This window comes from Epinephelus fuscoguttatus, linkage group LG15 (assembly GCF_011397635.1).
Source record: "Epinephelus fuscoguttatus linkage group LG15, E.fuscoguttatus.final_Chr_v1".
NCBI lineage: Eukaryota > Metazoa > Chordata > Actinopteri > Perciformes > Serranidae > Epinephelus > Epinephelus fuscoguttatus.
The window spans coordinates 21,262,356-21,276,617 of NC_064766.1; the positions used below are offsets into that span (position 1 = coordinate 21,262,356).

Below are 14,262 nucleotides of genomic sequence, written 5' to 3' on the forward strand. Positions count from 1 at the left end.
TCCAATACAAAGATTTTCTGAGAGAAGCAGAACGGACCCCTGTTTTAAACTCGCAAGTGTCTCCAAAACATTTACTGTAGAAACATCAAAATCATACCAAATTGTTCAGGAAGTCCTTACGGCGATGATGGTCTGTTTTTTTTCTGATTGGAGCTACCGTTTTGTCAGAGTAAGCCTAAATGTGAGACCAGTGTTCAGCTTTTTTGGCTCTTTCAGCCTTGTGCTTTTCAGCTTTTCAACTCTTCAACTTTTTCAGAAATTCAGCGTTTTCAAAAAATAATTTAACATTGATGCTTATGGGAAAATCTTCAAATCCTCTTCAAAACTCACCGCCTTTCAACCTCTTGTTGTCCCTCATACTTTGAGCTAGAGACACCATTCAAACTTTAAACAAGTCACAAGACCTTGAACTATTGGACTTGTATTCAGTTTTAAAAAATCTTGGACTGTTTTGAAAAAATAACAGTTTTAGTTTTAAGGATTTTTAGCTCGTCTTCTGAGTTTATAATGGGTGTGAATTGCGTGAGCTAGAGTGGGTGATGTCATCACTAGAGTGAAGAGAAGCTGTAAACTCATCAAGAAATTTTCTCTTCAACTCGCTCATATGGCCACAATTTTCACTGTACATACACAATTTATACCACAAAACGTACGAAAATTTGTCCTGCTCACAGAAATGTTGACATGGAATCTGTCACACGTACACATATTTGCTGAGTGGCTCCAAAGTGAAGGGAGCGTTGATTTTTTCCTCATTCACTCCCATGTAATCTGAGAGGAGAAATGGAAACAGCTGAGGTGCAACACATTTGTAACTCGCTCTGGTGACCCCATTTTGGACTCGAGAAACATAAAACACGACCTGTGCGTTCACAAGAAGTGGCTGTCTCTCAAAATCACTTTATTTTCATGATGGGCCCAACAGTTTGGGTATGGGAAGAATTTATTAGAGGAGTTAAATCTCCTCTAAAAGAGCTCTCTTATCTGTGTTCTGTCTGTCTCTCTCTGCTCTTCTGCCAGGTGCACCTAGTTTATTATGGAGTTAATTTTGTGTCTTTAATATGCAATCAAAAAGAATGGATTTGAAAACAAAAAAAAATATTTTGCAAACAAAATTATGATTTCAAAAATACAAAAAAATGCCCATGAATGAATGAAATCTATTTGTGATTAAAATTGTATCTTGATAAATCCACAAGTTTTGTTTACAAACCAAAATATTGTTCTCATGAACCACAGATTCGTTTGTATTTCCTGAGTTTTCGTTTGCGTTTCTTGAAGTTTTGCTTGCGTTTCTGCATGACTCTCATGGGCGGGACCTCCTCTGAAAACTGTAAGAAGCCTCCTGATTGGTCAGTCTCACTCAAAGAGACGGGGTGACAACTTCCGCCCTCACAGTGAGCTGGCGGTAAGGGAGACACGGAGAGTTAGCCGACGGTGACAAACATCGATCATAACAGGTATGTTTTGCGTAACTTTACTGTCTTATTGATGCTATTAAGTTTACACTTGTCGCTCTTCTGGTGCTTTTTATTCCTAACCAGTAGAGATAGCATTATCAGACATTAACACTCATAATTCAGACAAACTAGCTTAGCGCTCTGCGCTCGTCAGAAGTGACTGACAAGCTTATTACTGCCCTGGCTTCAGTGACAGTTTGATTCATGTCACAGATAGCGGCTTATTTATGTATAAATAAATACACTTTAATTAGATATACTATCAGAACAAATCATCAGGTGTGTGTGTGTGTGTGTGTGTGTGGATCGTTTAGTCATTCCTGCAATACATTAAGTAAAGAGTTATATAACGGGGCATACTTTCACTGATCTTCATCCATTAGTGTTTGATCATAATCCACTTGGTCTCCTGAAGTTGCATAAATGACAGACACTGTATTAATCACTGTTACTGGTACCTGAAAGCAGTTCGGTTACTGAGGTACCTGTTACTATAACAGTTTTTACTCATGGAGATTAATTTTCCTTGTCTTCACAGGAGGATGGAGAACCATCCTGATGGACCTCAGGGTCAGGTAGTTTTTTTCCCTCCTCAATTTCATGTACATTTTATCACAGTATTGTCATTGTGGGTGGTGGGGGGTGGGGGGTGGTAAGAAATAAACTATTACCTTCTCTGCATTGTTGCCCAGTAGTATAACAAGCACGGCAGGAATAGATCCTTCATGACACATGTACTCTGCATGATCACATAACAATGCCATGTGTAGCAGGGAAACTCTCAGGCCAGAGGCTGCAGACTGCAGCCTCTCCAAAACTAGGTCAACTCCTCCCCTTTCCTAACCCCCCTAATTGGGCAGGGCCTATTTAATGCACCTGTGGCATGAAGGCTGCCTCTCTCTCCCTTTGTCTGTGCCTGGTCTCTGCCACATGGTCATGTCTGAGGTAGGTAGTGGGGCTGGAGGCTACTTTAGCCGATTTTAACATTAGTAGTGGCCGTGATTTTAACAGGAGCTGCATTGTCTGTTAGGTTCCTTTCCTGTACTGATGGCTGGTCGTTTTGATGTCCACGAACATTGAGTTGAGGTTTGTTAATTTTTCCAACCAACCCTTCACTTCCCCATCCCACAATTGTGTTAAAATTGTACTTGCCCTTTTTAGCGGTGAACTGTGCGGAACGGGTTAAAGGACATCTGGTTTCGTTTATTTTTAGTTTACTTGAGTTAGCCACCAACTTTTAATCCTAGCATTTTATTGAAATTGTTATTAAAAATCACTGTTTTAGCTGAACCAACTGGTTTAATACATCTTACCTGTTTTCTTTGTTTAACATTTTCTTTCTTCTCCTTTACCGTGCAGTGGTTGCTGGCTAGTGGCGAAGGCTAGGCACTCTAGGTGGTCCCCCATACCTTGTTTTGTTGTAGTGATAAGGGCACTGGGACACGATTTTCTGCACCTGTTTGCCGTGTGTTTGCTGTGAGTTCACGAGTGGTGGGTAAGTGCACTCCTGGGACACATCCTCTGGTAGTTTGCCTCCCCCTTGCTAGCTTCCACTCACTCCCCTCCCCCTTTTTTTGATAGTTTTAAATAATTTACACTGGAAGTGTGTTTACTAAAGTTATTGTTAAAGAATAAATTGTAATAAATTTTCTTATACATTCTTCCATAACTTGAACTTGCAATCATTTCCAGTTACTAATCTTTTCCCTTTACCTCCACAGACACTTCCAGTTTAACAGTCATTTCTTTTGCTCAAACAATTAATAAATAAATCTTGCTTTACTTTGGAACCACGTCTCTGCCTGTAGTGTTTTGAACCTGTGTGTGCCTTATGGTTTAACATTGGGTAAAACTCCTTGGGTGAAAGTCCCTAGGTGGCGTTGTCTGGCTTACAATTGGTGTCATTTTTGATAATATAAAACAAACACCCCCCCACTACGTTGCCACACATGCATCTTAAATTCTTTTACAGTGTGATCGGCGTGCAGTTACCGAAGCTGCTCAGCATTTCATGTCTCTGCTCAGCAGAATAATACCAGAAGGACAGGGTCAGAGCACCAGTATGGAGAGGCCAACAGTGGAGTCTGAGATGGCCAGGTGTAAAAAAATAAATTATAAAAGGGGCCAGTTTAGTTGTGAAACATTGTCACTTACATTATAATTTCATATCCTTGTAAGGGATTTTTTTATGAAGTGTAAACATATTTTTTGTTTAACAACATCCTTCAGATCCTTCCCTGGGTATTTCAAACAAAGAAACAAAGGTCCACCCACCAGAGACTACAAACAGGCAAGAACTGTGAAGAAGTGGATTCCATTTGATGTTTGTTTTTTTTTTTTTACTTTCCTCCAAAACGGAGACAACTCCATCCCCTTCTGAGGAGCTGGAGCTCATTCAAGCAGGGCTTAGAAAGCGTACGCTGTCTATTACATCAGATGTAACTCATGCAGAGGTGGGATATTTAATGAATTGAAGCATACATATATGGTTCAAGTAGTATATTAAGAATGTTAATTGCATGACAGTAGATTAATGCTGTTTAAGTGAAAGCTGCTGTTTTTGTTTGTTAGTTATCTAGTTTACTTGAGGCAGCATATCCAAAGATGAATGTTCTTGAGGACAGATGGCTTCTTTTCAAGGCAGCAGGTGCAATTTCGGTTAAGAAAAAATATATATTAATCAAGAAATTTACAGAACGTCATGGTTATTTACTATTTCAATATTGTTTTAACTGTTTTGAAGGCGGAAATGGAAGAAGAAAGATGTCTGCAATTGCATTAGACGCAGAAGGTTACACCGGTTCTGTCATCAGAAGAGCCTCAAGTGGAGGAAAACTTTTGTTATATGTGGTGCCCCTCCAAGATGAGCTAGATTTATCACCTCTCCCAGCAGATGCACCAGAGTTTGCTCTTATGCCAAAAACAACATGCAAACAATGCAAGGCAGTGATGCCACTCCAGATGTTGGCACTGCACATTGATCAGTGCTCCAGCATATCAGACTTGGAAGATGAGGTAAACTTTTTTTCTCTGTTTCTTGGAAATGTAGGCTTAACTTTTACAGCTTTGATCTTAAATGCCTTACTTAAGAGTTATCTGTCATGGTAAGCTTTATCCCAAACCATGTTTTTTTCCAACCTCTTTGCTCAGGAGTCAGAAGTGGTGTTCTTGGATGAGGCAACATCTTCAAGCACAGCTCCAGGGACAAATTCAGATGTGCCACAGTCCTCTGAGAAACATTGCTTTCAGCAGGTACAGTAACTCAGTCAGTTAACATGGAGAAGGGTTTGCAGGGTGACATCAAAAATGTATCAAGTATGTATCTGAAGTTATTAAATAAGACATTATACATACATAGTTTCTAGTGTATTATTTATTAACTTCTTATTCATACTTTTAAAATATGTGTTTTAAAATTGTCTTTGGAGCTCATATTCAATTAATGATACTTCAATGTATGCAAGCACAAAGATGTAAATGAGTTAAAACTTAGTAAGTGGAAAGGGAAATTTGGAGGAAAAAGTTCGTATTGAATCAACTTTTGACGATTGGTTCTTCCTGACAAACTTACTCCTTTTGATAGCCTGAAGTATTTTACCACATTGCAGACTCATATACCCTCTTCTGAACTTTATTGTGTCTACACTTAGGAAAGTGAGGTCAAATGTCCAATTTGCATACAAACATTTCCAGTGTCAGACATTGAGGTCCATGCAAGCCTCTGCAGTGAAAGGTAATTTCTGTTAGATAATCTATTGTATCTCTATTTCTTAAGGTTGCTTGACAATCGTTACATGGGCAGTTCCTAGATGAGGTTGTGTTACTAATGGTTTTAATACAAATTGAAAGCACTAAATCTATCATTTTTAAATTATCTTCTGTTTTTACATTAGCATGGAGAAGAACATTTGCCAGCTTAACACTGCTGAACCATGCTCCAGCCTGGATCAAATATCATGGTAACTATTCAAATTGAATTTGTAATTGGTAAGCTAAAGTGGATTGTGAACATTATTTTTTTTCATTTAACAGTGAAGAGGATGTTCTTCAGTGGGTAATGACACAGGTTGACCGCAGCAGGAACTTTGAAATCTGTGTGTCCAGAGAAGGTATGGTTGACAGAGGTCTGAAACTCTGGAAGCGCAGAAAGAATGGCGGTCCACTGAACCCTTTGAAAGTTTCCTTCCTGGGGGAACCAGGAGTTGACACTGGTGCACTAAGAAAAGAGTTCCTGTCCAGTGAGTAGTATATTTTTGTTATTCCTGTGGCAGACCTGTGTTGTGTATTGCAGAATAGCCCAAATATTTTTTTAATTAGTTTCTGTCAAACTAAAGCAACAATATTCTCAAATGAAATAGATCATCAACCTCCTGCATGCTTCTTCAGGAGGCAGTATCAGAGATGGTCAGATACTTGTTTGTGGTCCATTGTTGCAATGTTGAAGCAGAGTAGGGATAAAACACCATGTTGCCCTCTTGTTGAAAAATATCTTGATCTTGATATCTCCTTTTTTAAATGACCAAAAACTCCATCTCTCTTTTAAACACACATTTTTGAGCACTTGCCTGGATGGCCACCCGTGTTTCTGCACCCCCTCCATGAAAAATCCAAAAGCTGTTTCTGCTTTATTGTTCCCCGCTGTATCCAAGTAAAAGATCTAGAACAAAGCACAGCCTTTGTATAGTACTTCAACAAGACATAGACTAAATTATAGATTGAAAAAGAGAAAAATAAATACCTTCCGTGAAAAGCCATCGATTGCTCCAAAAACTACAATGTTGTACCTAAAAAAGTTAATGGTTCAGGCTGTATATTGACTGAATTAAATAAAATCAAAAATACCCTTGAAATAGGTCAGTTGGAGAATGAACAATATACCTTATCAACTTGTGGTTTGTGTCAATATGGACGAGAGACAGGGGAGCAGGAACAGAGTATGTCCTTCTGGTGATGCAAGACAGCTGGATCATCCTGGAAATGACTCCGGCACCATCCACACGCTGCAATGACCTCTTAACCCGTCTCCATGGAATGCGATGCCCCGATGCTTCAAGAGAACCTTTGATAAGTCTATAACCTGCATGGGGCATTTGTGCTTTGATAGACCTAACTTTCTGATCAAGCACATCATCTGTTATGTCAGAATAACATTTCCTGACAGAAAGGTTATGGTCTTTCATCCTCCTGTAAAGAGTTGACCTCGAAATTCCATGGAGGTCGGACAAAGAAGTCAGGGGTAAGCCAGTGCTAAGCATATCTAATAGAGTCTGGCTTTCTATGGTTATCTGAGGTCGTCCGACACTGCCTCTTAATCCAGTCACAGCTACATCATGAAATAGTGGTGGGATGACCCTCTGTGACAGATAGCTGCTAACAATGTCAGACAGCCGCTGAAGACTAAGTAAAACACTATCAGGAATGTCCATATATGATGCTCCAGCTTGAAGAAACTGCAGCTCCTGAGCACAAACAAAGTGCAGGTATTCGTAGTCAATGGGTTGTCTGTTAAGGATAGAGGCAACTCTATCCCTGACCCTACGCAGAAGGTGCCACTGCATGGCTTCTTGCAACACAAGAAAACAAACTTCAGATGGTATGCTTCTGAAACAACAAAAAATAAAGATTAAAAGTAGATTACATAAAAGTTAGCAACGACGCTTTTAAGAAGTAACCTTGATAGCGGTACATTGATTTAATTATTCTCTATATCCAACTGTGGCTACCATATCTGACTGTGCCTACCGGGATGAGGATCAAGAATGGGGCCCAGGTCAGAATTGTTTTCAAATGGGAACCGCAATTAATGTAATTTTCCTTTGTGCTTAACAATACCCTTATAAATGACTATTGTCTAGATCTGCGTGCTGAGGATGATCTCAGGATGGTGATTGTGTGTTTTTAAGTAAGAGTGAAAACAGCAGCAACATACTGAAACATTTGTCAACCTAGCCCAGAATTTGATATCATTTGTACAAATTGATGATGAAGGCTGATTCAGTACAACAGGAGGATTCAATCATACAACTGCAGAGCTGATATTCATTTTACTTGTTGATCAGAGCACAAATACTAAGGACTTCTATCTTCTAAACATAAATCAGGAAACATCTAAAAGGGAATCGGTTTAGAATTAAATTGATAAGCAGAATCTATAATTGCGATGGTATACATAAAACTGTATCAATTCCCACCCCTATGTCTGTGATCATGCAGAGTACATGTGTCATGAAGGATCTATTCCTGCCGTGCTTGTTATACTACTGGGCAACAATGCAGAGAAGGTAATAGTTTATTTCTTACCACCCCCCACCCCCCACCACCCACAATGACAATACTGTGATAAAATGTACATGAAATTGAGGAGGGAAAAAAACTACCTGACCCTGAGGTCCATCAGGATGGTTCTCCATCCTCCTGTGAAGACAAGGAAAATTAATCTCCATGAGTAAAAACTGTTATAGTAACAGGTACCTCAGTAACCGAACTGCTTTCAGGTACCAGTAACAGTGATTAATACAGTGTCTGTCATTTATGCAACTTCAGGAGACCAAGTGGATTATGATCAAACACTAATGGATGAAGATCAGTGAAAGTATGCCCCGTTATATAACTCTTTACTTAATGTATTGCAGGAATGACAAAACGATCCACACACACACACCTGATGATTTGTTCTGATAGTATATCTAATTAAAGTGTATTTATTTATACATAAATAAGCCGATATCTGTGAGATGAATCAAACTGTCACTGAAGCCAGGGCAGTAATAAGCTTGTCAGTCACTTCTGACGAGCGCAGAGCGCTAAGCTAGTTCGTCTGAATTATGAGTGTTAACGTCTGATAACGCTATCTCTACTGGTTAGGAATAAAAAGCACCAGAAGAGCGACAAGTGTAAACTTAAAAGCATCAAAAAGACAGTAAAGTTACGCAAAACATACCTGTTATGATCGATGTTTGTCACCGTCGGCTAACTCTCTGTGTCTCCCTTACCGCCGGCTCACTGTGGGGGCGGAAGTTGTCACCCCGTCTCTTTGAGTGAGACTGACCAATCAGGAGGCTTCTTACAGTTTTCAGAGGAGGTCCCGCCCATGAGAGTCATGCAGAAACGCAAGCAAAACTTCAAGAAACGCAAACAAAAACTCAGGAAACGCAAACGAATCTGTGGTTCATGAGAACAATATTTTGGTTTGTAAACAAAACTTGTGGATTTATCAAGATACAATTTTAATCACAAATAGATTTCATTCATTCATGGGCATTTTTTTGTATTTTTGAAATCATAATTTTGCAAAATATTTTTTTTGTTTTCAAATCCATTCTTTTTGATTGCATATTAAAGACACAAAATTAACTCCATAGTTTATTACCATGGCAACCGCTGTGCCACACAAACTCACAGAAACATGATGTGTGTGTGTGTGTGTCTACATCTTACATGCAGACATGACAGGGGCAGCATCTCCATTTTAACCCTTTAGTTGCCAGAGTTATTTGAGGAAAATATTAATTTCAACATTTCAAAAGGCTGTGGCTTTAAAGTGGTGACAGATAAAGGCATACTGTAAATGAGAAAACCATTCATCATGACCCAAAGTTTGTGATGGGAGTAAATTAACTCATCTAATTTGCATATCGTGGCGTCACTAGGCGGCGGCCATATTGGATTTCATAAATCTCAGTAAAACAGCATTTTTAACATGTTTACACAGCAGATTTGTTTTGTGCTGCCCCATAAGCCTCAATGTTAAATTTGAGCCTAAATTTCTGGAGGAGAGCAGACAGTACTCTCGCTCTCCCACCCTCATTTTTCACTCTACAGAAATAAAAACGACATGACCGCGTTCAGCAATGTCTTCTGTCACTCAACATGTAAATATTTTGGCCATAACCATTACAGTTTTTTCAAAAATCGCAGGGGTTTGGGAGGCGTTTTCCCATTCATTCCTTATGGAGACATGTTCAGCTTTGGATCTGCTCCTGCTGCAGCATGTGTGCAGCCATTTTTAGCTCTTTCTGCCTTAAATTTTCACCTTTTCAGCCTTTTTTCACTTTTCTAAGCTCTTTCTGCCCTCTACTATACAACTTTTTGGCCTTTTCGATATTCATCTTTTTGCCTTTTCAGCTACTTCAAACATTGAACTTCATGTTCAGCAATTAAAATGTTTAACTTTCTCAACTCTTTGAGCCTCCTTCAGCTTTTCTGCCCTTTCAGCTTTTTAAAATATTCATCTTTCTGCCTTTTCAACTCCTTCAAACATTCAGCTTCATGTTCAGCTACAGAAACCGTTCAGCTATCAATATGTTCAACTTTTTAAGCTCTTTCAGCATTTAACTTTTCATCTTTTTCAGCTTGTCTGCATTTTCAGCTCTTTCAAACATTCAACTTCATGTTTAGCAATTAAAATGTTCAACTTTTTCCAACTCTTTCAGCCCCCTTCAGCTTTTCGGCCTTTTCAGCTTTTCGGCAGTACATTCAGCAGATTTCGCCTCAGCATTCACACTGTATTTTCGCAGGAAATGCAATTTTTCTAGTTATTATACCTGATTCCGTACACTTTTTGGCTCGCTTCTCCTCCTACAAATTTTGAGCTACAGAAACCATTCAACTATCAAAATGTGCAGCTTTTTTAGGACATGATTGCGTCTATTTTTCTTGTTTCTACCTTTTATACTTTTGGAAATATTCAGCTTTTTCTGCAACATTTTTACCATTCATCCTTATGGGAAATTTTTCAAATTTCATTCTGCTATAACTTCAGCATACCTTCAGCTATTGAAACCATTCAACCATTAAAATGTTCAGCTTTTTCGGCTCTTTCAGCCTTGTGCTTTTCAGCTTTTCAACTCTTCAACTTTTTCAGAAATTCAGCTTTTTCAAAAAATAATTTAACATTGATGCTTATGGGAAAATCTTCAACCTCCTTTCAACCTCTTGTTGTCCCTCATACTTTGAGCTAGAGACACCATTCAAACTTTAAACAAGTCACAAGACCTTGAACTATTGGACTTGTATTCAGTCACCACGCAATACAAACCAATCAGAAGCAACGTAAGGCGGGTCTTGGCGTCTCTAACTATCTTTCACACACAACAGCGCCGACATTCAAAACCCACTCGACGTTCTCCTGCTTGGTACTTCCTCAGTCAAATGCTGATGCAGAACGAGTTTTGTCTGAACAAAACCAAAACCCGAACCAGTTTGGCTCTTAAGGGAACTCTATCATCCATCATGACAGTGAAGATGGCGAGCCTTGAGCCACAATGTTTTAAGTGGGAGCCCCCTGCCTCTGTCATCAAGGCATCAAAATCTGCGACAAACACCTACAACATGAGACATGTCCCCAGCTAAATGATGGAGAGTTGGTTGAAATGAAATATTGACAATCAAATGTATTTTGTCAAAATTCTTGTTACAATTTTCATTTCTAATTTCTGGTTAATTAAGACTAGCATTAGGAGGCCACAGTGAAGGGAGAGCCGCTGGTATGGAAGTTTTTCTGTGCCATCTGAGTTTGAATATGAATTTGACCCGGCCCTCAATATTATTATTATTAATACACACACACACAGATGTAGAGCACATCTTGAGCTGAGTAGAATTAATTAATATTGATCAGAGCAGTGTTGAAACGGCATTATGGACCAAAACACTGCAGGTGTACACAGTATGGGTTTAATATATTAATAATAATAATAATATTGAGGGCCGGGTCCGGGGATCGAACCACTGACCTTATGGTCAGTGGACAACTTGCTCTACCTTTTGAGTACGGTATGGCTTTTTTTTTTCCTAGGGACTGGTACATCTGAATGCGTGTGTGTCTGTTGCACTGAGAGCGGGCGCGTGCGTGTGCGCCTGTGTGTGCGTGTGAATCTGATCACTCTCTGCCGCTGTTGTTAGGCAAACAAGAATGACAGATATCCGTCATCTGATTTGACAGTTGATACAAGAGGACTCCTATTTATGCTGCTATTTATGCCGGTGTCTGTGTCATCAGGTTGTGAATGATGAATCAAGACAAGAATTGATTGCTTCTCCCTGGTTACCCGGATGTGAGTCTGCTTCTTTTGACACTGAATCTTTTGAAGTTGAATTTTTTGAGATGTTGAATTCTTTTTAACTGAATTTTTTTACACTGATTTTTTTTTTAAATGTTGAATTTTTTTTACATGTCGAATTTTGAAAAACTGAATATTTTGAGACTGATTTTTTTTTTACACTGAATTTACATTGAAAAAAAATCAGAGGCAAAAAAAATTTCAGTGCTAGAAATTTGATGGTTTTTAAAATTCAAAGTCTGATTTTGATGCTGAAAAAATTCAATCTTAGAAATTCATATTCAAACTCAGACGGGCACAGAAAAACTTCCATACGTTGGCATGGAGGTGAGGACATCAGTCTTAAGGTATAAATCGATGTTAAAAAAGGCCAAATTTTTTTCGTCGCCAACCACAGGTCACCAGCCAAACGCGTCCTGTTACTAGAGTCTCACTCTTGTCATTTTCTGAAACTTGGCAGCCCTGCAGATATCCAACATTTCAGTATTTTTGGATTTTACCTGATTGCTGGTTGCTGCCACACCTCTGTCCATGATTCCTCCTCAACTTTTGCTGTCTTCCTGCCCTTCACACATGGAGGATATGGGTCTGCTCTGATTGGCTGAAAAGTTAATGACTGCACTGATTGGCTGCTCCAGTGTGTCATGTGGATTTTCTTCACTTTTCTGAACTGGCCTCAAAGTTTCTGCATCATCCTGCATTGTGTTCTGCTAAATCTGCACAGGTTTTGAAAGGTTTCAGCTCTTCTCCAGGTAAGAGTCAATTTCTGGTTTGTAGCCCACTTTCTGTTTCCTTTTCCTGTTACATTGCTGTAATGCTGCACAATTACACGACACTTTTACACTTTTTCTTGCTAAAATGTTGTTCAGGTGTGGATTTGTGGCCCACTTTGGTCTCTTTTGTAGATAAAGTTTTACTTTAGTTTGAAATCTCTGAGCTACAATTGGTGGAGGTGGAGGTAAAAGTTCTGCAAGTGAATCTGTCCATTTTGTCTGTATAGTAATAACTGAGGACCCACTTTTGCAGTAAAAGATTAAAACTTGTAAAAAGTCTGATACAATGTATTCTGCTATCAAGTAGCACAGTACTGTAATATTATAGAGCTGTGGCAATTATGAACCCAACTTACTGTAAAGCTGTCTCTCCATATTTAACAGCGGTCAAATAGATCTCATTTGACATAATCAATAAAACATGTATTACATCATTTACAGAATATGCTTTGCAATATTTTAGATACTTTGTGTATTGATTACCACTCCCCCTGGGATACTGTGGACTTTTGGTGATTGTTGTAGCTTAAAATGCCTGATTTTGTGGAACTTTTCAAAAAAAAATGTGTTGAAAGTTGTGATATTTGTAGGCTTTATTTCCTTTACATCACAGGAGAAAGGGTATTTTAAACAATCTCACATTCTTGTAATCAACACCATATGACATGAAAATAATATTGTGTATGTATGGGGTCTGGGGGCTAAGAGGATATCTTTCACTCTCTCACACTCTCTCAGCCAAACTGGTGTGCAGAGGTCTAATATGTATGTTCCCATATACAGTCCTGCCCTAACTGTAACCCTTATGATTTACAGTGAAACCCAGGCAGTGCAACCTGAATCTGCAGCCGACCTATCCAAGTACATCGTTATGCTTGTGCATCAACATTGCTGCCTCCCAGGATATTTCACCAAGCTATGGATATTTGCCATGATGATATTATTCGCTCTTACCCCAGAACAAGCTTATTGTCTAAAAATAACATCTGACAATGGTGTCTATTATGGAACTAGAGATAGAAATGTGTCTCTTAACTGTCAGTTCACCCTTGATTCTGAGGATTTGGAAAATTTGGACATAGAGTGGAACATTGTGCCACCAGTCAGGCAGGGAGATGAAATACGTATACTCCGGTATAGTCAAAGTACCATTCATAATAATTTATATGCCCCTTTAAAGAACAGGATCTACTTTACATCTCCTGAGCCCCAAGACGGTGATGCTTCTCTAAGCATCACTGACCTTAGGCGTAAAGATTCTGGAACATACCAGTGTAAGGTGAGAAACCTAGCAAGAGAACAGATTAAATACATTTTTCTGATTGTAATGGAGAGGCCAGACAAGCCGGTATGTTACATGGATGGTGAAGCTGTGTTAGATACAAATATAACGCTCAGATGCAGATCCTCACAAGGCACTCCACCGCTTAAATACAGATGGAAAAAGCTCAGCGGAAACCGGATGCTGCCTCCGGATGCTTTTGTTGATGCTCGAAGAGGGGACTTATACTTGGATCAGATCACAGAGAGGGACTCTGGAACATACCGCTGTACCGTCCGGAACCGTGTGGGTATGGAAGACTGTGAGCTTATACTCAAAATCACATCTCCATCAACAGTGACTGACGAACATGGACCTACAGCAGGAACTACAGCTGAAATTACAGCAGGAGTGGGTATTGAAGACTGTGAGCCTGTACTCAATATCACATCTCCATCAACAGTGATTGACGGACATGGACCTACAGCAGGAACTACAGCAGGAGCTATTGTTGCTGTGATTGTGGTCATCACTGTAACGCTCACTCCAGTCATTTACTACCGCCTCAGAAAAAGGCATGGAAGGTTAAGGAGGAATCCATGGGCTCAGAGAAACATCTGTCAGCCCATAAGAATAGAACAGGTGAGGAAGGTTCAACTAAAGAAATCTGCACACAGAGTGTTTTGGTCATTTGTGCCAACAGAATA

The 14,262-nt window shown here is 39.3% G+C and overlaps 2 protein-coding genes across 4 annotated transcripts in view; both read left to right on the forward strand.

Annotated features, from left to right (window-relative positions):
- The first annotated feature begins 1,445 nt into the window (after positions 1-1,445).
- LOC125902159 (uncharacterized) lies at positions 1,446-5,706 on the forward strand. Of its 3 annotated transcripts, XM_049598320.1 has the most exons (11): positions 1,446-1,460; positions 1,999-2,035; positions 2,491-2,546; positions 2,820-2,955; positions 3,690-3,913; positions 4,032-4,107; positions 4,204-4,475; positions 4,611-4,712; positions 5,111-5,193; positions 5,354-5,419; positions 5,493-5,706. In XM_049598320.1, the coding sequence occupies exons 5-11, from the start codon at positions 3,782-3,784 to the stop codon at positions 5,704-5,706; spliced, it is 945 nt and encodes a 314-aa protein (XP_049454277.1). In that variant the 5' UTR covers positions 1,446-1,460; positions 1,999-2,035; positions 2,491-2,546; positions 2,820-2,955; positions 3,690-3,781. The 3 variants fall into 3 exon arrangements, 2 of the variants coding, with proteins under 2 accessions (XP_049454277.1, XP_049454276.1); XR_007451062.1 differs by lacking the exon at positions 5,111-5,193 and having other exon boundaries at positions 5,493-5,572; XM_049598319.1 differs by lacking the exons at positions 1,446-1,460; positions 1,999-2,035 and having other exon boundaries at positions 2,322-2,955; positions 4,032-4,475.
- Positions 5,707-11,650: 5,944 nt separating this feature from the next.
- The window catches only part of LOC125902008 (uncharacterized), a 63,400-nt gene continuing 60,788 nt past the window's right edge, over positions 11,651-14,262 (forward strand). The window contains exons 1-2 of the mRNA XM_049598091.1: positions 11,651-12,273; positions 13,111-14,197. Coding sequence (XP_049454048.1) covers positions 13,166-14,197 — 1,032 coding nt within the window. The 5' untranslated portion in view covers positions 11,651-12,273; positions 13,111-13,165. The remainder of the gene's footprint in view (positions 12,274-13,110; positions 14,198-14,262) is intronic.